We start from the raw sequence: 18,997 nt of genomic DNA on the forward strand, positions 1-18,997 counted from the left end.
TGGCATGGCTCCTGGTATCTAGCCCTGTGCCAACTACCAGACTAGAGATCTGTGAGCTAGGAAGCCAGCCAGCCCTTTGAAGCACATTGCATCAGACATTTCCTGAGGTGTAAAGGAAGCCCTCTTTGCTAGAAAGCAGGGAGAATTTGGCTCTGAGAGATTAAAGGCAGTGACTCTAACTCCTTGGCTAAGAACCAATCTTCTATCAAGCAGCTCTCAAGTGGCCTACAAAAAAAAAAAAAATCAGATCCAAAGCCTGTGGCTTCTAATTTCTATGCTGACACCACAGTCTAGTTTGAAAGATGTATCCCTTTTTGGAGAGAGGAAAAAGGCATTCTATTTGATCTGACATTAAAAATTAAATTAAATTATGGGTGATGTTGTCTGCTACCTTGGAAACTGTAATCTCTGAGTTACAGTGTTGTCCAAATAACTGATGAATGGTCATATATCACTCTTTTTCCTTTTCCAGTTAAATAAAGTCACATAAAGTGTAGTGGTGAATATATTGAGTTTATTAAATGTGAAATTAGATCCTAATGATAGTTTCTCAAATAACTTTATACATTTACCTTTTATGACCAAAGAATCTGATCTCAATAACATCGAGTTAAATATTTTGTAATTCTAAAGTATTTAACTCTTCCAATGTACTATTCAGACTACAATGTGTGAGTGCCTCTGCCTTCATTCGTTCAGAACAGAGCACTCTGCAGATGATTAAGGACAAATCTACTGAATAACGCAAAGGCCTTAGACACTTTTCCTTTGAATGTGTAAAGTTGGGTTGGGTCTTGGAATGGGAGCACCACTGGTGAGAGTAACCTTCGGTATATGAGCAAACAAGATCAAGGCACCTTTGGGAGAATTTTCATGTTGGTTATTCCCTAGACCTGCAAAAATATAAAATGATGGTTAGACTCTTCTGCAGTGGTTTACTGGGACTCTAAAGACAAGTTCCAAAATCACTTGTGGGGGGTGATAACCCATGTCTTGTCTTAGATGAATGTTTTTCCCACTGCAAGTTTTGCAACCAAAGGTGAGCAGTGTCCCAGCGAACAGATGACAAACACAAAAACCCCTGAAGAAAAGATCTGGACAGTGCTTTATTGTGACTTTCCTGTAGTCTCAACTCTCAGTCTTCAGTCCGAACTCTGCACACTTTTTTTTATTTTGGGAAAGTTGATCTGGCACAATTTGATCCCTATCTTGTATGGGGGCTCAAGGAAAACATGAAATATTTATCAAGTGCTTTATTTCACAGTAGGCAATGTTCCAGGTTAGCTCCTTGGTGGGCATCCTGGAACTGCATTTCTGCTCACCCACACATTGCATCGGCCTTTCCAAGGTCACAAACTCTGCTCTTGGCCTATCCATGTGTGACAATAGAAAAATGTCACACATCCATTTGTCACCCTCTTAAATTTGTCTGTTGTTTTGTATAGTGTGATAGATAGATGATTAAAATGTCCAAGAAGGAAAATGAAGGAGTTGGGGGGACACAAAGAGAAAGAGGAGGCAGCAGAGAAGGAGAGGACGGGAGGGGAGTAATATCTGACAATCCCAAGGAGCCCAAGCTGTTCACCTGCAGGATGTAGACATCACTGCCAATCACGCTCCAAGGTGACACCGGGACTCACTGACCGGGGCTTGCCAGGGATATTTGGCAGGTCTACTGTGGACAGGATTTCTCAGGACAAGAGACAGTGGGGTGTAGAGTTGTTTACTTGGCACCATTGACCATCACTAACATCTCTGATAAAGCATGAAGCTGGGTACCTGACTTCAGGAAGATGATCAGCAACAGCAGGAAGCCAGGGTGAGGGTAGTGATTGGACACACAGAGGGGCAAGCTTGCCCTGACAGCCACTGGGAAGCAGTCGGCCAGTGTTGACTTTCCACTCCAAGTGTTTTTCTTGGTATAGCTATACCATCCCCTGTTACTCAGCAAGTAACACAAAGGAGCAGGCCTCACAATACCCTCAAGGTCCGTTTTGACAGCATTCATGTCATAATACACAATAATGTACCGCAATTATACAAAATCCAAAGATGAAATGTTACTGCTTACATTGCTTAAAATGATACTCACAACCAAAAAGAAAATAACAAAAGGAAATCACCTTAGGAATCCATGGAGATACTTGACAGTATTTCTCTCTCTCTCTCTCTCTCTCTCTCTCTCTCTCTCTCTCTCTCTCAAACACACACACACACACACAAAATGTAGCCAAAGAATTGTCTTCGCATGCTGCGGTTCTTTGCCATACTTTCATAAATTCCAAGCTCCAGGAAGGGGAAAAAGTGCATTTTCACAGCCTGTAGTTCACAACAAATAGCTCTCATAGGTGTGTAAGTGACACAGAAAGGAATGCAAATGGTAGGCACCAAGATTGCTCAAACAGCAACAGAGTTTAAACAATGAGACATGAAGCTCTTCTGAAACAGAAGGTTTGGACAGTGACGTTAGTCTAAAGAGGCCAAGGTGGAAAACACCCATCTGTTAATAAGGAAGAAAACCAGCAAGAACTAGAACACTTAAGACAAATAGTTCTTTCTACTCTACATTGAAGTTAAATTACAACTTTCTATATTTGAAATAGGAAAAAATTTGCAGTTGATCTATGGATAGAACGCCTCTCTCTTATCCATCCATCCTCCCCGCTTCTAATCTAGTAGCTTCGGTTTGCTGCGCAGACATTGTTGGATTCATTGCCTTGTGTACAACTACCATTTCTTCATGTGTGTTCATGATGCACTTAAACAATGAGGTATAATTCGATGCTAACCACACCTGTTCCTTCCTGGACTAAGGGGTTGGATCAGTGTTGTGGGCAGAAAACAATTTGATAAAATCACACACATACAAAAATTATTGCACTTAAAACAAACACACACACACAAAGAAAAAAAAACTCAGCCCAGCCAGCAAAAGGGCCTAAAACTCCTGATAAGTGGTGTGCTTGCTGCCCCTTGCAGAGCGTCTTGCTCTTTCTGGTGTTCTGTTAATTTTGTCCATTGTTCAATGTCCAGAAATGAAGGAGTCCAAAAGACACTGTAGGCTCTTTAAGGCTAAGTCTTTCCAGTGCTTGTACAACATACAAGTATCTCCTTGGCCACACACTACAAAGCCAGAGCTCCTGTTAGCAAAATGACTAGCAGGGCTCCCCAAAATATCCGGAAGCAAAGGAGGGTGGGTGCACGTCACGTCCTTGCCTGCAAATGAGAAAGAGAAAGCTGGTCAGTGGCCTGGGATATGCCAGCAGACATCCTCCTGTCTTTACCACCCACCCTCACATCCACAACACCAGCACCCACGCAGCTGTGGGGATCTGTGCGCTTTTTGCTTTAGGACCTTCTTTTACTGTGGCTCTGAATACCATGCTTGTGACCAGCAAATGTCTCCTCTTTTTCTCTGTCCTTATCTTTTATCTCTTCATCCCCCATACTCTGTGTTTCACTATCTTGGTAGGTAAAAAATACAGCGATAGCCCTATCCTACCACACCACGGGTCTTTGCTTTCTCTCCTTGCATGTCTCTCATAACGTACCATAATCCTCTCTGCAACCTGTCAATGCCCCCCTCCACCCCACCATCCTCAGATATTCCACACTCTGTCTACTGGGCTTCTTTGTTATTATCTCAGCCAATAGCACTTCAACATCCCAAATCAGATCTTCCTGGAGCACTAAGTGCTGAAGAGGTTACCAAGGCTTTCTCGAGGCTGTCAAATGAGTGCTCACCAAGGAATACATAAGACATTTTTAGATGCTGCAACCCTGAGAACTCTAAAAATCAGTGTTGCTTTTCTTCCCTGGGCTATCAATCAGAGCTCCTATGTAACTCCTGTAATCACTAACTCATCAGCACAAAACATCTAGATACATTTGGAAGATAGTTTGCTAATCATGCAGGCAGAGTGACAATCTTAAAATCACACAAGGTTCTAGACTGCTGAGTACAGTCATCATGAGTTGTAGAGACCCCTGCTTCTTCCTGTCATCAGCCCCCGTGCACTGAAGCTCGGGGTCTGCCATGGTATTTGTCCTTTGCTAGGACCAACCTCATGTCTGCAGAAATTGGGGCGAGAGGAGATCTAATATGAAGCCAGAGTCAATCCCCACAGCTACCGCCTCCTCCCCTCACATCCCATCTGCTCCCCTCCTATTCGTCCAGGGCACAGCCTCCAAGCTGGACTCTACTCACTGCTCCGATTCCTGAACTAGGACTTGCTAACGTTTTCATATATGACATCACTGATGCAGAACTGCTGCTTCTTCTTCATCCACATCAGCTGCACACACTGATGGATAAAAATGTACTGTTCCTGGAACAAGAGACAAGGGGTGTTTCAGAGCCAGACACAAGCAAAAACACAGCACTTACTTCTAGGACAGTTTTAACGATTAAGGACTGGTAGACCAAAAAGCCATTTCCATCATCTGTTAATGATATCTTTTTTTTTTTTTTTTTTGGTAAAGGCATTGTTTTTGTAACTGGAACATTCAAGAGAATCAGTAAAGTGCTTTGATAAATAATAGAACACCACGGATTTATTTTTGCAATGGAATGTTGTTAAAGATTTGTTAAACATAGTAAACACCATACATATTTACATTTCTTTACGGTCTATGTACTTACCATGTATAATACGATCTGATGTATAGTGTGAAATGATTATTATAACTAAGTTAATTAACACATCTATCACCCTCCGTGTATGGGGACAGAACATTTAAGATCTACCCTCTCAGCACAGATCCATATCCAATGCGGTATTAGCAAATATAACAACTCTGCTTTATAATAGATCATGATTACTTAATTCTGAAGGCAATAATTGTTCAACCCATAAATCACGAGGCTGGTTTGGGAAAAGTAGCATGCAGCACATCATATACTGGAGTAAATTCTATGAAGTTTGGTAAAGTAAGTCATAGAAATACAGAGGAAAATATGGGATGAATAATTACTTTTGAGAGGTCATTTCTAAAATGTAAAGTAATGGGATAAACAAAAATTTCAAACAATGGTTTATATAAATGATAAGAAAAATGAGGAGCAAATCAAGGACTGGAAGGGAAAATATTTCATGAGATGATGACAAAATTTTAATATCTTTTGTTTAAAAATCACACATTTCTCAGTAACACACACAGACAGCTAATGAATGTCAAACAATAGACCAAATATCACTGGAAAGTAGGGCCAATGCTTTTATTCTTAATATCTATCAGTTATTTTGTCCCTATTAAATGGTTTTTAGAGCAAATTGGGGCAATATTAATGCCATGATGCAGATGAAATATAAATAAATGTAAAGTAAAACAAACATATTTTGTAGAAGACCAGCAAAACTTGGGGGGGAAATTAACGTTTGATGATGATTTGAGTTTGGTGAGGCAGTCAACTATCCAGTGGGGCTATAATTAATACAGAGCTACTAAAGGAGGTGGGCACAGGTCTAAATACAGAGTTTGAAAGAATCTAATTCAGTAGTTCCTAACAAGGAGAATGTTTTGACTAAGCAATGGTGTATCTGTAATAAAACATTGGGCCTTACAATAAAATTCATAGAATTTCAGGCAATTTGTGAAAATAGAAAAAATGTTAAGTGAAATATATATGTAAGCATTAAATATGAAATGTTAATTTTCTTGCGATGGTACCGGGGTAATTTTGTGGCCTTTCTCTTTTTCCTGTATTTCCCAGGGTTATTCCTTGAATAATACACTGATCCAACTCCTTAGTCCAGAAGGAACAGGTTTGAATCCCAGCTGCCCTACTTCCAAATCAGCTCCCTGCTTGTAATCTGGGAAAGCAGCAGAGGATGCTTCAAGTCCATGGACCCCTACATCCACCTGGGAGACCTGAAAGAAGCTCCTGAGTCCAGGCTTTGGATTAACTCAGCTCTGGCCATTGTGGCTGCTTGGATAGAAAACCAACAGTATCTTTGTGCCTCTTACTTCTTTCTATCTCTCTGCCTTTCAAATAAAAATAAATAAATATTTTTTAAAATGTTCAGTCTGGGTCTAAGATGTTTATGGCTGGGACCCAAGTACTTTGAGTCATTACCTGCTGAACTCATGAGGGAGAAGCCTAGACCTGAACCCCACATTTGATAGAGAATGTGAGCACCATAACTACTACTCCAAACTTCCACCCCAAACAGAAGCAACACTTTGGGCCTGGCTGATCTGTTCCACTTGATGAAGCATACTTCAGGAGCTTCTTACACAAGTAGAAGGGAAGTTAGAGGACAGGTGCCTAAGACAGAATCTGGGTCACAGCTTTGCCACTGCACAATTCGCATCACTCCTCCACATCCTAAATTCGCACCTGTACCATGTCAGTGATGACATTGGTGAATTTTTGTGAAGGATTACAAGCAGGGAGCTGATTTGGAAGTAGGGCAGCTGGGATTCAAACCAGCACCAATGAGGGATGCCAGTGCCAAAGGCGAAGGCTTAACTCACTGTGCCCTGGTGCTAGCCCCTGGATAAAAATTCTAACTTCTGGCAGTGTCTTGGCCATTGTTGACATTGGGAAGTTAATAGCGGATAGGAACTCTCTTTCTCTGTGAGTTTATGTCTATTTGACTCCTTCCCCCCCCCCCCGCCTTTTTAAAAGATTTATTTATTGAAAGGTAGATTAGCAGAGAGAAGAAGAGACAGAAAGATCTTCCATCCACTGGTTCACTCCCACAAATGACCACAATGTTTGGAGCTAAGGCAATCCAAAGCCAGGAGCTTCCTCCTGGTCTCCCACTTGGGTGCAGGGTCCCAAGGCTTTGGGTCATTTTCCAGTTCTTCAAGGCCACAAACAGGGAGCTGAAAGAGGGGCAGCTGGGACATGAAATGATGCCCATATGGGATATTGGTGCTTAGAGGTGGAAGATTAGCTAGCAGAGCCTGACTTCCTTTTAAACAAATAATGCGGCCTCTGCAGCATGTTGCAGAAATGCTGGACCACGTTTCTGAGGATGTGACTGACTTAACAGTTCTGCTCTCTTCTGAGCGGGATGGAGTGTGCAATGTAGGAAGGGCTAGAAAACTGGAAACCCTCACTCGGAAGAGAATGTGGTATGCCATTCACTGACTGTCTACACAGAGACAGGACTGTGCTGTTGGATCACTCTATCCTTTAGAAAATCATTCGCATCAAAGGGATTCTCTGAAAAGATAAATATTATAGCATTTTCTTGACTTTTTTTCCTTACGTACATTAGTAAATGTTTAGTACAACAAACTGCATGTGAAGCACAGGTTGAATCATGGAAAACAGAGGCATGAAAGAAAATAAGGTTAAATGTTTGTGCTTGAAGTATTTGCCTTAATGTTTACCTTAATGTTAGTTCCAGAAGGAACTAACCAAGCAGACAAAAAAATCATCTTGGAACACTGACTACAACATGGAAAAGCCAGGAACCTGGGTGGCCACTGCTTAGAGAAAGGTGATAAAACTTCAAAAAGACCATTTCCTTGACAGTGTAAACCCGAGATGCTGCCATGACCCCAGAAGGCAAACAACCAAAATCCGAGAGAAGGGAGGGAGGAAAGGCAGCCGTCCCCCATCCTGCCCCTTCCTTTCCCTTTGCAGACTGCCTCTAGTTCTGTGTGGTCACCCAGAAAAAAGGATGTGGCTGGGAATGGAATGCAGGGCCCACCAGGTGAAGGCAATTTTTAAAAAGGGATTAAGGCTTGGTCCTTGAGAAAAATCAAAAGCAAACTGGCTAGCATCAAAGTCTATTCAGTTTGAAAAGGTAAACATGAAGGCAAATACTCCTTCAAGTGCAAAATATTTGACAAAAGGAGTGGCCCTTTGAAGCTTGGGATTAATACTCATCACATGGCATTTTAATCACACATTAGGATGGAAATTTATAGAAGTGAAAGCCAAAAATCAGAACCGATGAATAAAGCATAGGTTAATCACTAGTTAGCAGGGCTTCTCTGAGAAACCAGACATCTTACACCTACAATAACAAGGTAATGTGCATGTCCCCCATGACAGTAAATTAGAAGGCAGGCGAAACGAAACGGGAGGAGACTCAAGGAAGTGCTTCCTAATAATCAACAACACAACTGAATAATAACGATCCCGCTCCAACTCGCCAGCAAATCCATCGGAATGGTCGTGCCATGCTTCTTTCAGGTGGGAATAGACCTCCAGGAAGTAGGAGGAAAGAAAAGTAAAAACTGAGTGAAGAGAAATTTCCAAGCATCCAGGGCTAAACAGATGCCACCCTTACTGTTCATCTTTTGGGTTAGGCTGCCATCCAGTGGTGGTATGCAGGAAACGCATGAGGAGGATCAAGAAGGGTTTTTTTTTGTTCTTTTGTTTTGTTTTTTCCATCTCTTAAGTGGTTAAGCCAGGTTGTGGTCTTGGCTCTGCAGGCAGTTCTCTCCCACACACACGCTCAGGAAAAGGACATTACGCCTTCAGCTAAGAAGTTGCAAGGACATCTGGATGAGTGCAATTATGAACAAGCGATTGTACCTGGTCTCGTGCCCACACAGGTGCGCACCCACTTCTGCTCTGAGTCAGGGAACTGTTCTGCGCTGCCCCTTCAGACTGCATCTCCAGGCTTCAGAGGAAAAGAGGAGTTGGGGAGGAGCAGGAAGGGTACATATGCTGCCTGATATTCGGGGGTGCTCCCATGTTACTAAAATAATAAACCCAGGGGGGACATCTATCCTAGCCTTTCAGACTCTTGTTAGGGTGTTCTCGTGCCACTGGTTCCACTTCCTGGCTGCTGATTCCAGCTTCCTGCTTATGCAGACTCTTACATGCAGCAGTCAGGGTCACTCTCACCCACACGGGAGAGATGGCCTGAGTTCCAGACTCCTGGACTCAGTCTGAACTAACCTTGAAGCCTTTGTCATAAAAACAAAGAGAGAGAGAGAGAGAGAGAGAGAGAGAGAGAGAGAGAATGAATCTTATACCCTGTTCTCTGTGCTTACTCACTAAATGACTATAATGACCAGAGCTGGGAAGGCCCAAAGCCAGGATTCAGGAGCATCTCCCGGGTCTCCCATGTGAGTGTAGGTGCCCCATGCCTTGGGTCATCCTTTGCTGCCTTCCCAGGTCATAAGCAGGGAGCTGGATCAGAAGTGGAGAAGCTGGGACATGAAGCAGAGCCCACAGGTGATGCCAGTACTACAGGAAGTGGTTTAAGCGGCTATGCTTGCTCTGCCTTGTCACCAGTCCTATAACAATTTTTCTCTTTAGATTCATTCATTTAGTCAAGGCAATGGACAATACTAGTAGGTTAGGGGCTGAAACCACTAAGATTGTGGAAAACAGCAAAAACCCAGCTTGCATCATTATGTAAATTGAATTGGAACTGAGAGTCACATGGAGGACAAACTAATAAGACAAGTATTGACTCAACTCCAACATTCCACATGTAAATTAAATCTCAACAGCTCCAGAGTGGCTGTTACCTGTGACTCACCTGCAGTCTGTCGTGGGAGACACATCCTCATGTTGTGTGTAATGGAAAGGGAAGACACACTAACAGAAGTGTAATCTACACACTGAGCATGTCTACAGGCAGTACCTTGAGACAATCTGAACGTATACAATAAGAAGACGGGAAAGGCAAATGCACAAGTCATTAAAATGCTTGTTTTGAAGCATGCGTTTGATGCATGGTGAGTTTCTCCGTCAGGGACAAATCGTGAAAGTGCATGTGGATTCTGGTCCTACCTCTGTCTGCACCATAGACATCCGGTATGATCTCATTTCTGACACCAGCCCTAGGATGTCGACAAACTCATGGTCCCGAATGTGCTGTAACAGCCTGTCCAGGGCAATGAAGGTTCCTGTCCGACCCACTCCAGCACTGCAAAAGAAGTTTCAGAGAGGGCATTACTCAGCCGGCCTTCCTCACTGTGGAAAATAAACAGTCTATGACCGAACCACATGGACAGCGCCACTGTGACAAAAGGCTCAACTCCCAAGAACATCTCTACCCTGCTGAAATTTACCAGGTGTTTATTGGTCTGTCTGTTGTTTTCCTTTTATTTGAAAGGCACAGAGACATACAGAGACAGACACAAAGACACAGAGAGATCTTCTACCTTCTGGTTCACTCTTCAAATACCTGCAAAAGCCAGGTCTAAGCTTGGAGCCTGCAACTCCACGAGGGCCTCCCACGTGGCTGGCAGGGACCTAATGAATTGAACTGTCACCTGATGCCTCCCAAAAGATACATTAGCAGGAAGCTGGAATTGGAAGCTGACCCAGGACTCGAACCCAGGAACTCTTAGATTGGGATGTCCTGTGTAGCAGTTTACCTGCTGTGGCAAGCGCCCACCTCACTGAGCCAACTGCTAAGCTTGCAGGTGAAGTTGGTACTCCTGAAGTTACAACTGCCAACTGCTTCTGCTCTCCTTAAGGAGATACGGGTTTGTGTTGCCCTAGCCATGTCCTCCTCCAGGCTTTCTACTTTCTGAGAAACATACTGATTATTGAGCACCCAGGGGAAGAGGTTCCTAGCCTAGGGAGCTGGACCATGCACACAATGCCCTGTGTTCTGAATGCTCCCAGAGTAAAGCCCTCACATCCAGCTCCAGCCCAAATCTAGTTTTGGGGTCACAGCCACCCCAGAGCCTCTTTGTAACATACTTACCTTCCCAGTGGGCTGAGGGCCTGCTTTATTCACCCACGGATTTCAGAGAGTTTCCTTAAAACCTGATTGAATATTTAGATCCAATCTCAACCTGTCTCCAAATCCTAACACTATGAAAATTGGCAAGAGAGGACTGAAACAGGCTGGCTAACTGCCCACACTCCCTAACTCTCCATACTAAAGCCATGTCTTGATTCCTTCCAGTCACCCACAGATGTAAGGGCCCAGTGGTTTCAAATTCTGAATGATGGTAAAATTAGGGGAACACAGAAAACTGGAGTTACATTATCTGATGAATGTGTGGAGAGAAGAATCCAGCACTAAGAGCTTGCTGTCGAGTGCTCGGCTGGCCTGCTCGGCTGACTTTCTTCCTTTGTCTCCAGAGTTCTCAGATAAAGTGGCCTGCTACTGGGTGATCACCTGTGAAGTTATATTCAGAATTGCACCTGCTCTCCATGGGAGAAAGAATCCCTGGGTCTGACCCCAGGGTTGAGAAGCTTTGTTTTCTATTCTTGGAAAGAATCGTTTTGAGAATAATCTCATTGAACAAAGCACAGGTTTTAACCTAGGAATGCTAATGTGAGTTGGCAGCAATGGCATCCTCCCAACAGAGAAGCTTAGTAGCTTGTGAAGAGAGATGCACTCATGCCTGCAGGAGTACACACACACACACACACACACACACACACGGCATTCTAGCTCACAAAGGCCAAGATGCCAACTTGGGATGATACAACTATTTGCTGACATTGGTCTGGCTGCCAGTGCTTCCCTTCACAGCCTTATGTCCCCTGCTCTTCTGAAGCTGCACACAGCACTTACATTGGATCACAAGGATGCATTTTCATGGAACTTTGTTCATCTAATGAGAAGAAAAGATAGGATTCAAAGATAACTATGACAGTAAAAACTAATATGTGCCTGAGGCCATCACTGTGGTGCAGTGGGGTAAGCCAGCATCCCATGAGAGTTCCAGGTCAGCCCTAGCTGCCTCATTTCCAGTTCAGCTCCCTGCTAATGTACTTGGGAAACAGCAGATGACGGCCCAAGTCCTAGAGCCCGTTTACACATGTGGGAGATCTGGATGGAGTTCCAGGCTCCTGGCTTCAGCTGCTCCAGATCTGATTGGTGCAGCCATTTGAGGAAAAACTTAGTAGATAAAAGATCTCTCTCTCTCTCTCTCTCTCTCTCTCTTTCTTGCTTTGTCTTGCAAATAAACAAATTCCCTTTTAAAAAAGAATCATTCATTTTTATTTGAAAGGTAGAGTCACGGGGGTGGGTAGAGAGAGAGAGCCCATCCACTGGTTCACTCCCTAAATGGTCACCGTGTCTGGAGCTGCACCAGTTCAAAGCCAGGAGTCAGGAGCTTCTTCCAAGTTTCCCACATGGATGCAGTGGCCCAAGGACTTTGGCTATCCTGCGATGCTTTCCCAGGCCATAAGCAGCTGGTACCCATAATGGATGCTAGCACAGCAGATGGAGGCTTAGCGTGCTATGCTATGGCATCAGACCCAATATGGCTTTTCTTTCTCTTTCTTTCTTTCTTTCTTTCTTTCTTTCTCTCTTTCTTTCTTTCTTTCTTTCTTTCAATATAGTCCTTGATTTTTTAAAAAATAAAGTAATAGATTTTTAGGTCTCACTTTTTTCTTGCTGCCTGGAAATTCATAGAAAATTTTAAGACTATCTACATGAAATTTGTTTGTTTGGATATCCAGAATATTTTCTGTTTTAAAAAATTCCTCTTCTTGATTTTATGTTGGTTTACATTATTTCAAGGTGTGGTGAGATACTGTAATGTGACTGTACATTTTTTCGTGTTACAACCAACTATTCAGAATCATAATCATATCTTACACCATTCATGGCACAGGATATGGTGCCCAGTCCTTAAAAGAATGGCCTTTGGGGACTGGCAAGCCTAGATGTGAGTCTTAATTCCTTCACTTCCTAATTGCATTGTGTAAATAACTTAACCTCTCAGTTTCTTCATTTGAAATGGAAATAACAAAATAGCCACATTGTAAGTAAAGAATGGATATACTAAGACATCAGTCAATCACAGATTTATGTCACCTAGCTGCCCATTCAGATGCGCTGTACGTCCTTACCTACAGTGAATGATCACGGGGCCTCTGCTCTTGGTGGCTTGCTGTCGGACCATGTGCACAAACTGCAGGACGCTTTCAGCAGCGTTTGCTGTGGGTACCCCGTGATCAGGCCAGGCCGTATAATTAAAATGCGTCACGTCCTGCATCTCATCAGCCTTAGGGAGAAAGGCAAAAGCAACCATTAGTCTCGGAGGCCACGTGCAGGGCTGTCCAGTCTTCAGTAGAGGACATTGTCAAGTGAAAAAAACTGGGAGATTTCTTCTCCCTAGCCTATGGTGTTTCTCTAGGCAGGAAGCAACAAGGTAATTTTGGTCAATATGGGCTCCTAAGCCTCACAGAAAAATCCCATGTATGCTCGAAATCTTGCCCTAAGAGCAAGGGCAGAACTTTGCTAGAAAAATAGACTTTCTGACATTCTAACAAACTGAAAGGACTTCAAGAAATGCATGGAAGCCAGAACGAATTAGAGCCAGAAATACTTTTAAATAATGAGAACAAAATAAAGGTAAGCAAACAAAATCACAAAGCCTGGAATTACTAAAGCACAATTTTGGTGTTTAATTTCAAATATTAGTGAGCCTTGCACATCTTAATTATACCCATATCTGGTTCATATAAACAATGAGGATATTTCCCTCTTCAATCTGGCCTCACAAGGTAGTGAATAACGCTGTCTGACTTCTATTGCCCTGAGCCTCTTGGAGATAGACCAGCACAGATTGTATTGTTTCCTCTTTACTTTCATCTCCAAAGGTTCCCAGTCCATGGGAAAAAAGTGACATTACAATGTAACTGTACTCTAGGGGCTCTTCCCTTTGAAGAAGATGTGTATGTATAGAAGCTGGAAGGGCTCATTGTCTTCTGCCTTGGTGGCATGATCTGTTGACACTTGGTTTCGGTGGGGTGGGGTGCAGGTGTCAGCTGTGTGACTCACGTAGTTGATGCGGAAGTGTCTACAGGCCCAGTCGTCCTGTTCTTCCTCCGAGATCATCTCCACAGTGATGTCCCCATAAGCTATGGGTTCTTCCGTGAATGGCCAGTAATGGTCACATTTCACCTGAAGTGGAGATAACACAGTCTTTCAAAACAGGCCAGGGAAGAAATGAAGGCTGTGCTTGGCTCAGCAAAGCCAGATACTCATCTCTGGTGAACTGCATAGGATGAAAAAAAAAGCAAGCACAGTGGTTTCTGTACTTGGTGGTCCTGGTTGACCGTGGCTGGGACAAGCGCTGCTCTCACACGGGAAGAGCCCTATTAGGTACGTACCCTTCTTTTCTCGTTACACTGAGTGAGCATGACAATCATCTGCGACTTTTGTTGTAGGACCATTTTCCAGAAGTCATTTCTGGTCTCAGGCAGTGGCCCCTGCGTAGCAATGTACTCATGGGGGGAGTTGTACCCCTGAAAGATACGTGAGGTCAGTTTCTAAGCCACCATCAATACCAAAGGCTGTTGTTCCACACCCCTGGGGGTTAGGGAGCGAGGAAGGAAAGGAAAGTGAGGGAGGGGAAGGTGAGAGTTTACTGGCGGTAAAACTGGTAAAGGATCGCACAGCTATTCAGCATATTCTTCTTTTCATCAAGAAGTAATCAGAAACAGACTGTATATGCGTTGCTTATAAAATCACATCCACACTCCTTTGTGACAACAATCACTATTTTGTAGCTATTTTAGAAGCACAGGTGTGGAAGAGCAGTGCTTGGAGTTGGTTGCTGATGCTGAAATTTAAATACCATACTGATGTGATCCTTCACGAGACTATCTCCTTTTGCTTTCTCTCTAGCCTTTTAACAAGGCCATCCAGCCATTACTAACTTACTGGCTTTTTCTTAAAAACATCATTCCATCAAGCCATTGTTTGTTGGAGAAGAGGAACCCTTATTTATAACTGTCTCACTCACCCTTATGTCCTAATAGACTTTTCCTGGGCAGGTTGGCTTTTGGATACCTGATGTTTTACGTTACTTACAGGAATATAGTTGGCGTTAATATAGTCTGCACCTTCCTCTTCATTCATGGAGACCAATCTCACTCGGCTAAAGTCATCTGGAAAGAAAAAAGAGGAAGGAAACATTAAAACCAGCATAGCTGCAAGATCACCTCTACTCTGTACAATATGAAGGCAGTGAATGGCATAAGCAATAGACAGTTTCTTGTTAAAATAAATACTATTTATTTTATATTATTATAATATGTTGTATATAATATGTCTTATATATAATATATATGATATATTTTATATATTATATTACTTTCTACTCACCAGATAGCTTGCCCTTAGATCAATGGACGACTCAGTTCTCTTTTACTGAATTTGAGTAATAATATTTACAGCAAGCAAAAAACATCTGGCAGAGTGCATGGAAAGCTATAGTAAATAACTTAAATATATGATTTCCATTTTGTATAATTAAATCTTCCCCAAAAGCACAGGATCTAACAACATCAAAGCTCAAATGGGATTAATACAATCTCAGAGATGCTTTTGAGATCTGCACATCACAGCTGGCTCTGGCCAGAGATCAATGACATTGATAAATCTGTGATAACAGTTTTTTTTGTCTCTCAGCCCCTACAAGTCATGGGGTTGGATCCCCGTCTTACATGGCAAGATGTTTGTGTAACGGTTTTTACATCGGTTCAGTGGAAGATCTGCAGCAAAGTGTGGAATATCCAATCCGATCAGTTTCAACTCCTGCAGAAGACACAGAATGGATTTGAGATTTGCATAAATATTTCGGGCTGGCTTACTGTTTACAATGGCTGGTTGCTCACACGGATTCTAAGAATCTTTTCACTTGTGATAAAACTCTAACAAGCTCTATACAGTGTGATGCTGCAATGGCTCCCTCTGGCGGCAGAATTTAATTCTCCTGCTCAACTGTTGGCTGAACTTCCGCTGAAGAACTCACATCTCATCAAAAACTTTAAATATATTTGTTTGTATTTTGCATGAAAATTGTTTTATATAAGAGAGAACATATGATATGCAAAACCACAAATATATATATGTAAATACGCATGTACACGTATTCATCTAGAGGTACTGTATATTGGAGACTAACATACTGAGAAGTGAAGATACATTGAAGCAATGCATCTCTATTCCCAAATCAAAGATGGACTTCTAATGAAACTGTCTAATATACCTTGACCATAGGATGCTGGACTTTCTACCATTGTCTACCCCTACAATATCAGGATATGCTTAAATAGCAGAATGATGGACTTGTGACTGTTTTTGAATGACGACACTATTATAATATTACAGGAGAAATCAGTGGGGGAGGGTCAATGGGAGGGAAGGGTAAATCCACGAGCCCATGGAACTGAATCTTGTGTGTGTGTGTGTGTGTGTGTGTGTGTGTGTACTTGATTGGCTAGGCTTGCCCTCTTGTGCATTTGCCATTTGCTATTTCCCATTATAAGAACATGCCCGAGGGACCTGCTAATCAGCGTGTGAAGATACACATGGGGCAGACCTGATTCTGAGTGCCCAGCCTGAGGCAGTGCTGCCCCAGCTGTCCCACAGACACGTGGGCAAGACAGAGGTTGTTGTTAACCACGAGGTTTTACAGTTCTCTCCCACAGTATTATTGCAGAAACCACCATCCAATAAAACTCACCCTATCTCAGATAACTTGGTGACCACTTGGAGAAGCAAAAACTAGGAGTGCCATACTCAGAGTGTGAAAAGTTTGAAAGAAAGAGGGTGCTTGAAATTTATGAAGTTTACATAAAATATTTTCTATTTTATGAGAAAAATTTTTTCCTGGACGCACTGGGTCTTAGAAAATAGAGTAGAGGAATATCAGAAGCAATGCATAGGCATTAATCTCCATGTTGCAAAATATATGCTAAACAGACACTAGGTATCTCGTAATGAAACCTCAAAACTGAAGATGAGTTAGTGTTGCTTAGGTAAGCTGTTCACCGCAAATCAGAACTTCCAAATAGCTGCCTGATGAGGCTGATGTTGTGGCACAACACGTTAACCTGCTAGCAACACAAAGCTCTATAATGCAGTGATGATCTGGGTCATGGCAGCTTCATTATTGATCCAGCATCCTACCAATGCTTGGAACAGCAGTGGCAGACAGACCAAATATTTGAGATCCTTCCACCCATACAGAAGAACCAGACAGATTCCTGGCTTCTGGTTTTAGCCTGGACCAGTTCTGGCATAATAGCCATTTTGGGAATGAACCAGTAGATGGAAGATCTCTCTCTCTCTCTTTTTCCACTGCCTTGCCTTAAAATAAATAAACACACGACTCTTTTTTTAAAAAAATATTTATTTATTTTTATTGCAAACTCAGATATACAGAGAGAAGGAGAGACAGAGAGGAAGATCTTCCATCCAATGATTCACTCCCCAAGTGAGCGCAATAGCCGGTGCTGCGCCGATCAAAGCCAGGAGCTAGGAACTTCTTCCAGGTCTCCCATACGGGTGCAGGGTCCCAAGGCTTTGGACTGTCCTCGACTGCTTTTCCATATCACAAGCAGGGAGCTGGATGGGAAGTGGAGCTGCCGGGATTAGAACAGGCCCCCATATAGGATCCTGGAGCATTCAAGGCAAGGACTTTGGCTGCTAGGCCACCGCGCTGGGCCCAAATAAATACATGACTCTTAAGAAGACCCAAATATCTGCCCACATATATTTATTAGTACTCTTCTTACATGAGTCATTATCAGAAAATGCACTGACAAGAAAATTTCTATTTAGATAAACAATCGTCACATTTGGGGTAAAGGGAGTTTCTAAGATGCTTGCCTTGTGTCTTACAGGAAATGAGAGAGCTGTAGTGTGGGCCTTCTGGATTTCCTTGGGGCATGTCACCCCCCTGTGTGCCTGGTGAATGGTGCTCACTGGAGTTGGGCAGTGCCTAACCCAGGCATGGATGTAATTATGTCCCTATACACATTTTAGTGAAACATTAATAAACAGCACTTGTAAGCATCTGCAATGGGATTACCAATAGATACACCTCCTTTCTGCTTTTCAGAGTTTTCAGTATAACTACATTGTTCTTGTAAGAAACAAACCTTATTTGCAGCAGAGTTGCAGCAAAGTAGTGTAATTTTTAGATCCCTTCCTTTTGGTGCTATAGGCATATTCAGCTGATGCTTTCCTTATTTGCAGTATCTGAGCCATTGACCGTCTTTCGACAGTACCTTGAAGGTGTGTTTACCCAAATATCTCACTTATGTTGCTATACCACTTATAAACTGTATCATCCTAAAAGTCAGTTTCATTATCATATCCATACTTCACTGATTTAACGTGACTATCAACTGTACTAATTAAACTCCACAAACACCAACAAAGTGCTATGAATGATTGTGAAGTGCTTCTCCCATGATTCCTTGCTGGTTTGGCTTTGCCCTGCTCCATGATTTCTCCCCTGCATTACCAACTGTGCTGGCACACCAACAGCTACCTCCCTGGTCTCCCTACCTGGGGGACAGACTGATACACCACAGGAAAAGGCCTTGTGTACCAAATAAACTGTGCAAGCAGATTGAGGCTGAGAACTGGCATGCACGCACGGAAGCTGAAAGGACTCTGTGTGTTGGCCTCCCCACTGTAAACACCCTAAGTTAATAAGGGAGGTTTAATTGGCTGAACACTGTAAATGTAAATTGCCAGAGTCGAATGTGGTAGATCCAGGACTGCCTGTATTCACAAAACGCTCTGCACTCTTTGTAATTTAGCCTGTCACTGAGTAGAAAATCAAACACCAGTTTCCAGCTCAGTAGTCTTGCAGCTATTTTCTGTCCAACCATATGGAAACCCAGAGGCTTAAATCTTCCTAGAGGCAAAGTACGAGGTGATGGACTACAACCAACATAAATCATTTTTTAATTTCCTTTTGCCACTTTTTATTTCAGTGTGATTTATTGTCTGTTGTTTCATAAGCTACACAATTACTTGGACCGAGCAGCATGGTGGTCCCTAAGGAGAAACTTCTACTTCCTGACACCCCAGAGTCGCTGGTGACCTCACATGGAAGAGAGGTCCAAGGATGGGATTATTCTAGAGAAGATGAGATGGTTACACTCACACACACACGCAGATTGGGGCAAGGCAGCTGCCAGCCAGGGTATTCCTGGAGCTAGCGAAGGCTGGAGAAAGCAATGCCATGTTCTGCCCTGCCTTCGGAGGCAGAGGGGTCCTGCTAACACCCTGAACTCAGTCTCTGGCTCCTGCAGTGAGGAGAATGCATTCCTGCTGTTTTAAGCCAACAGGAT

General features: G+C 42.9%; 1 protein-coding gene across 2 annotated transcripts in view; it reads right to left on the reverse strand.

The window, feature by feature from the left end:
• Positions 1-2,183: 2,183 nt before the first annotated feature.
• The window catches only part of PTPRO (protein tyrosine phosphatase receptor type O), a 178,473-nt gene continuing 161,659 nt past the window's right edge, over positions 2,184-18,997 (reverse strand). For both annotated transcript variants that reach the window (XM_058655923.1, XM_004592590.2), the window contains 8 exons: positions 15,350-15,440; positions 14,715-14,791; positions 14,012-14,146; positions 13,680-13,802; positions 12,746-12,900; positions 9,713-9,848; positions 4,208-4,328; positions 2,184-3,216 (listed from right to left, as the gene is read on the reverse strand). In XM_058655923.1, coding sequence (XP_058511906.1) covers positions 4,224-4,328; positions 9,713-9,848; positions 12,746-12,900; positions 13,680-13,802; positions 14,012-14,146; positions 14,715-14,791; positions 15,350-15,440 — 822 coding nt within the window. In that variant the 3' untranslated portion in view covers positions 2,184-3,216; positions 4,208-4,223. The remainder of the gene's footprint in view (positions 3,217-4,207; positions 4,329-9,712; positions 9,849-12,745; positions 12,901-13,679; positions 13,803-14,011; positions 14,147-14,714; positions 14,792-15,349; positions 15,441-18,997) is intronic.

This window comes from Ochotona princeps, chromosome 27, assembly GCF_030435755.1.
Source record: "Ochotona princeps isolate mOchPri1 chromosome 27, mOchPri1.hap1, whole genome shotgun sequence".
NCBI classification, from domain to species: Eukaryota; Metazoa; Chordata; class Mammalia; order Lagomorpha; family Ochotonidae; genus Ochotona; species Ochotona princeps.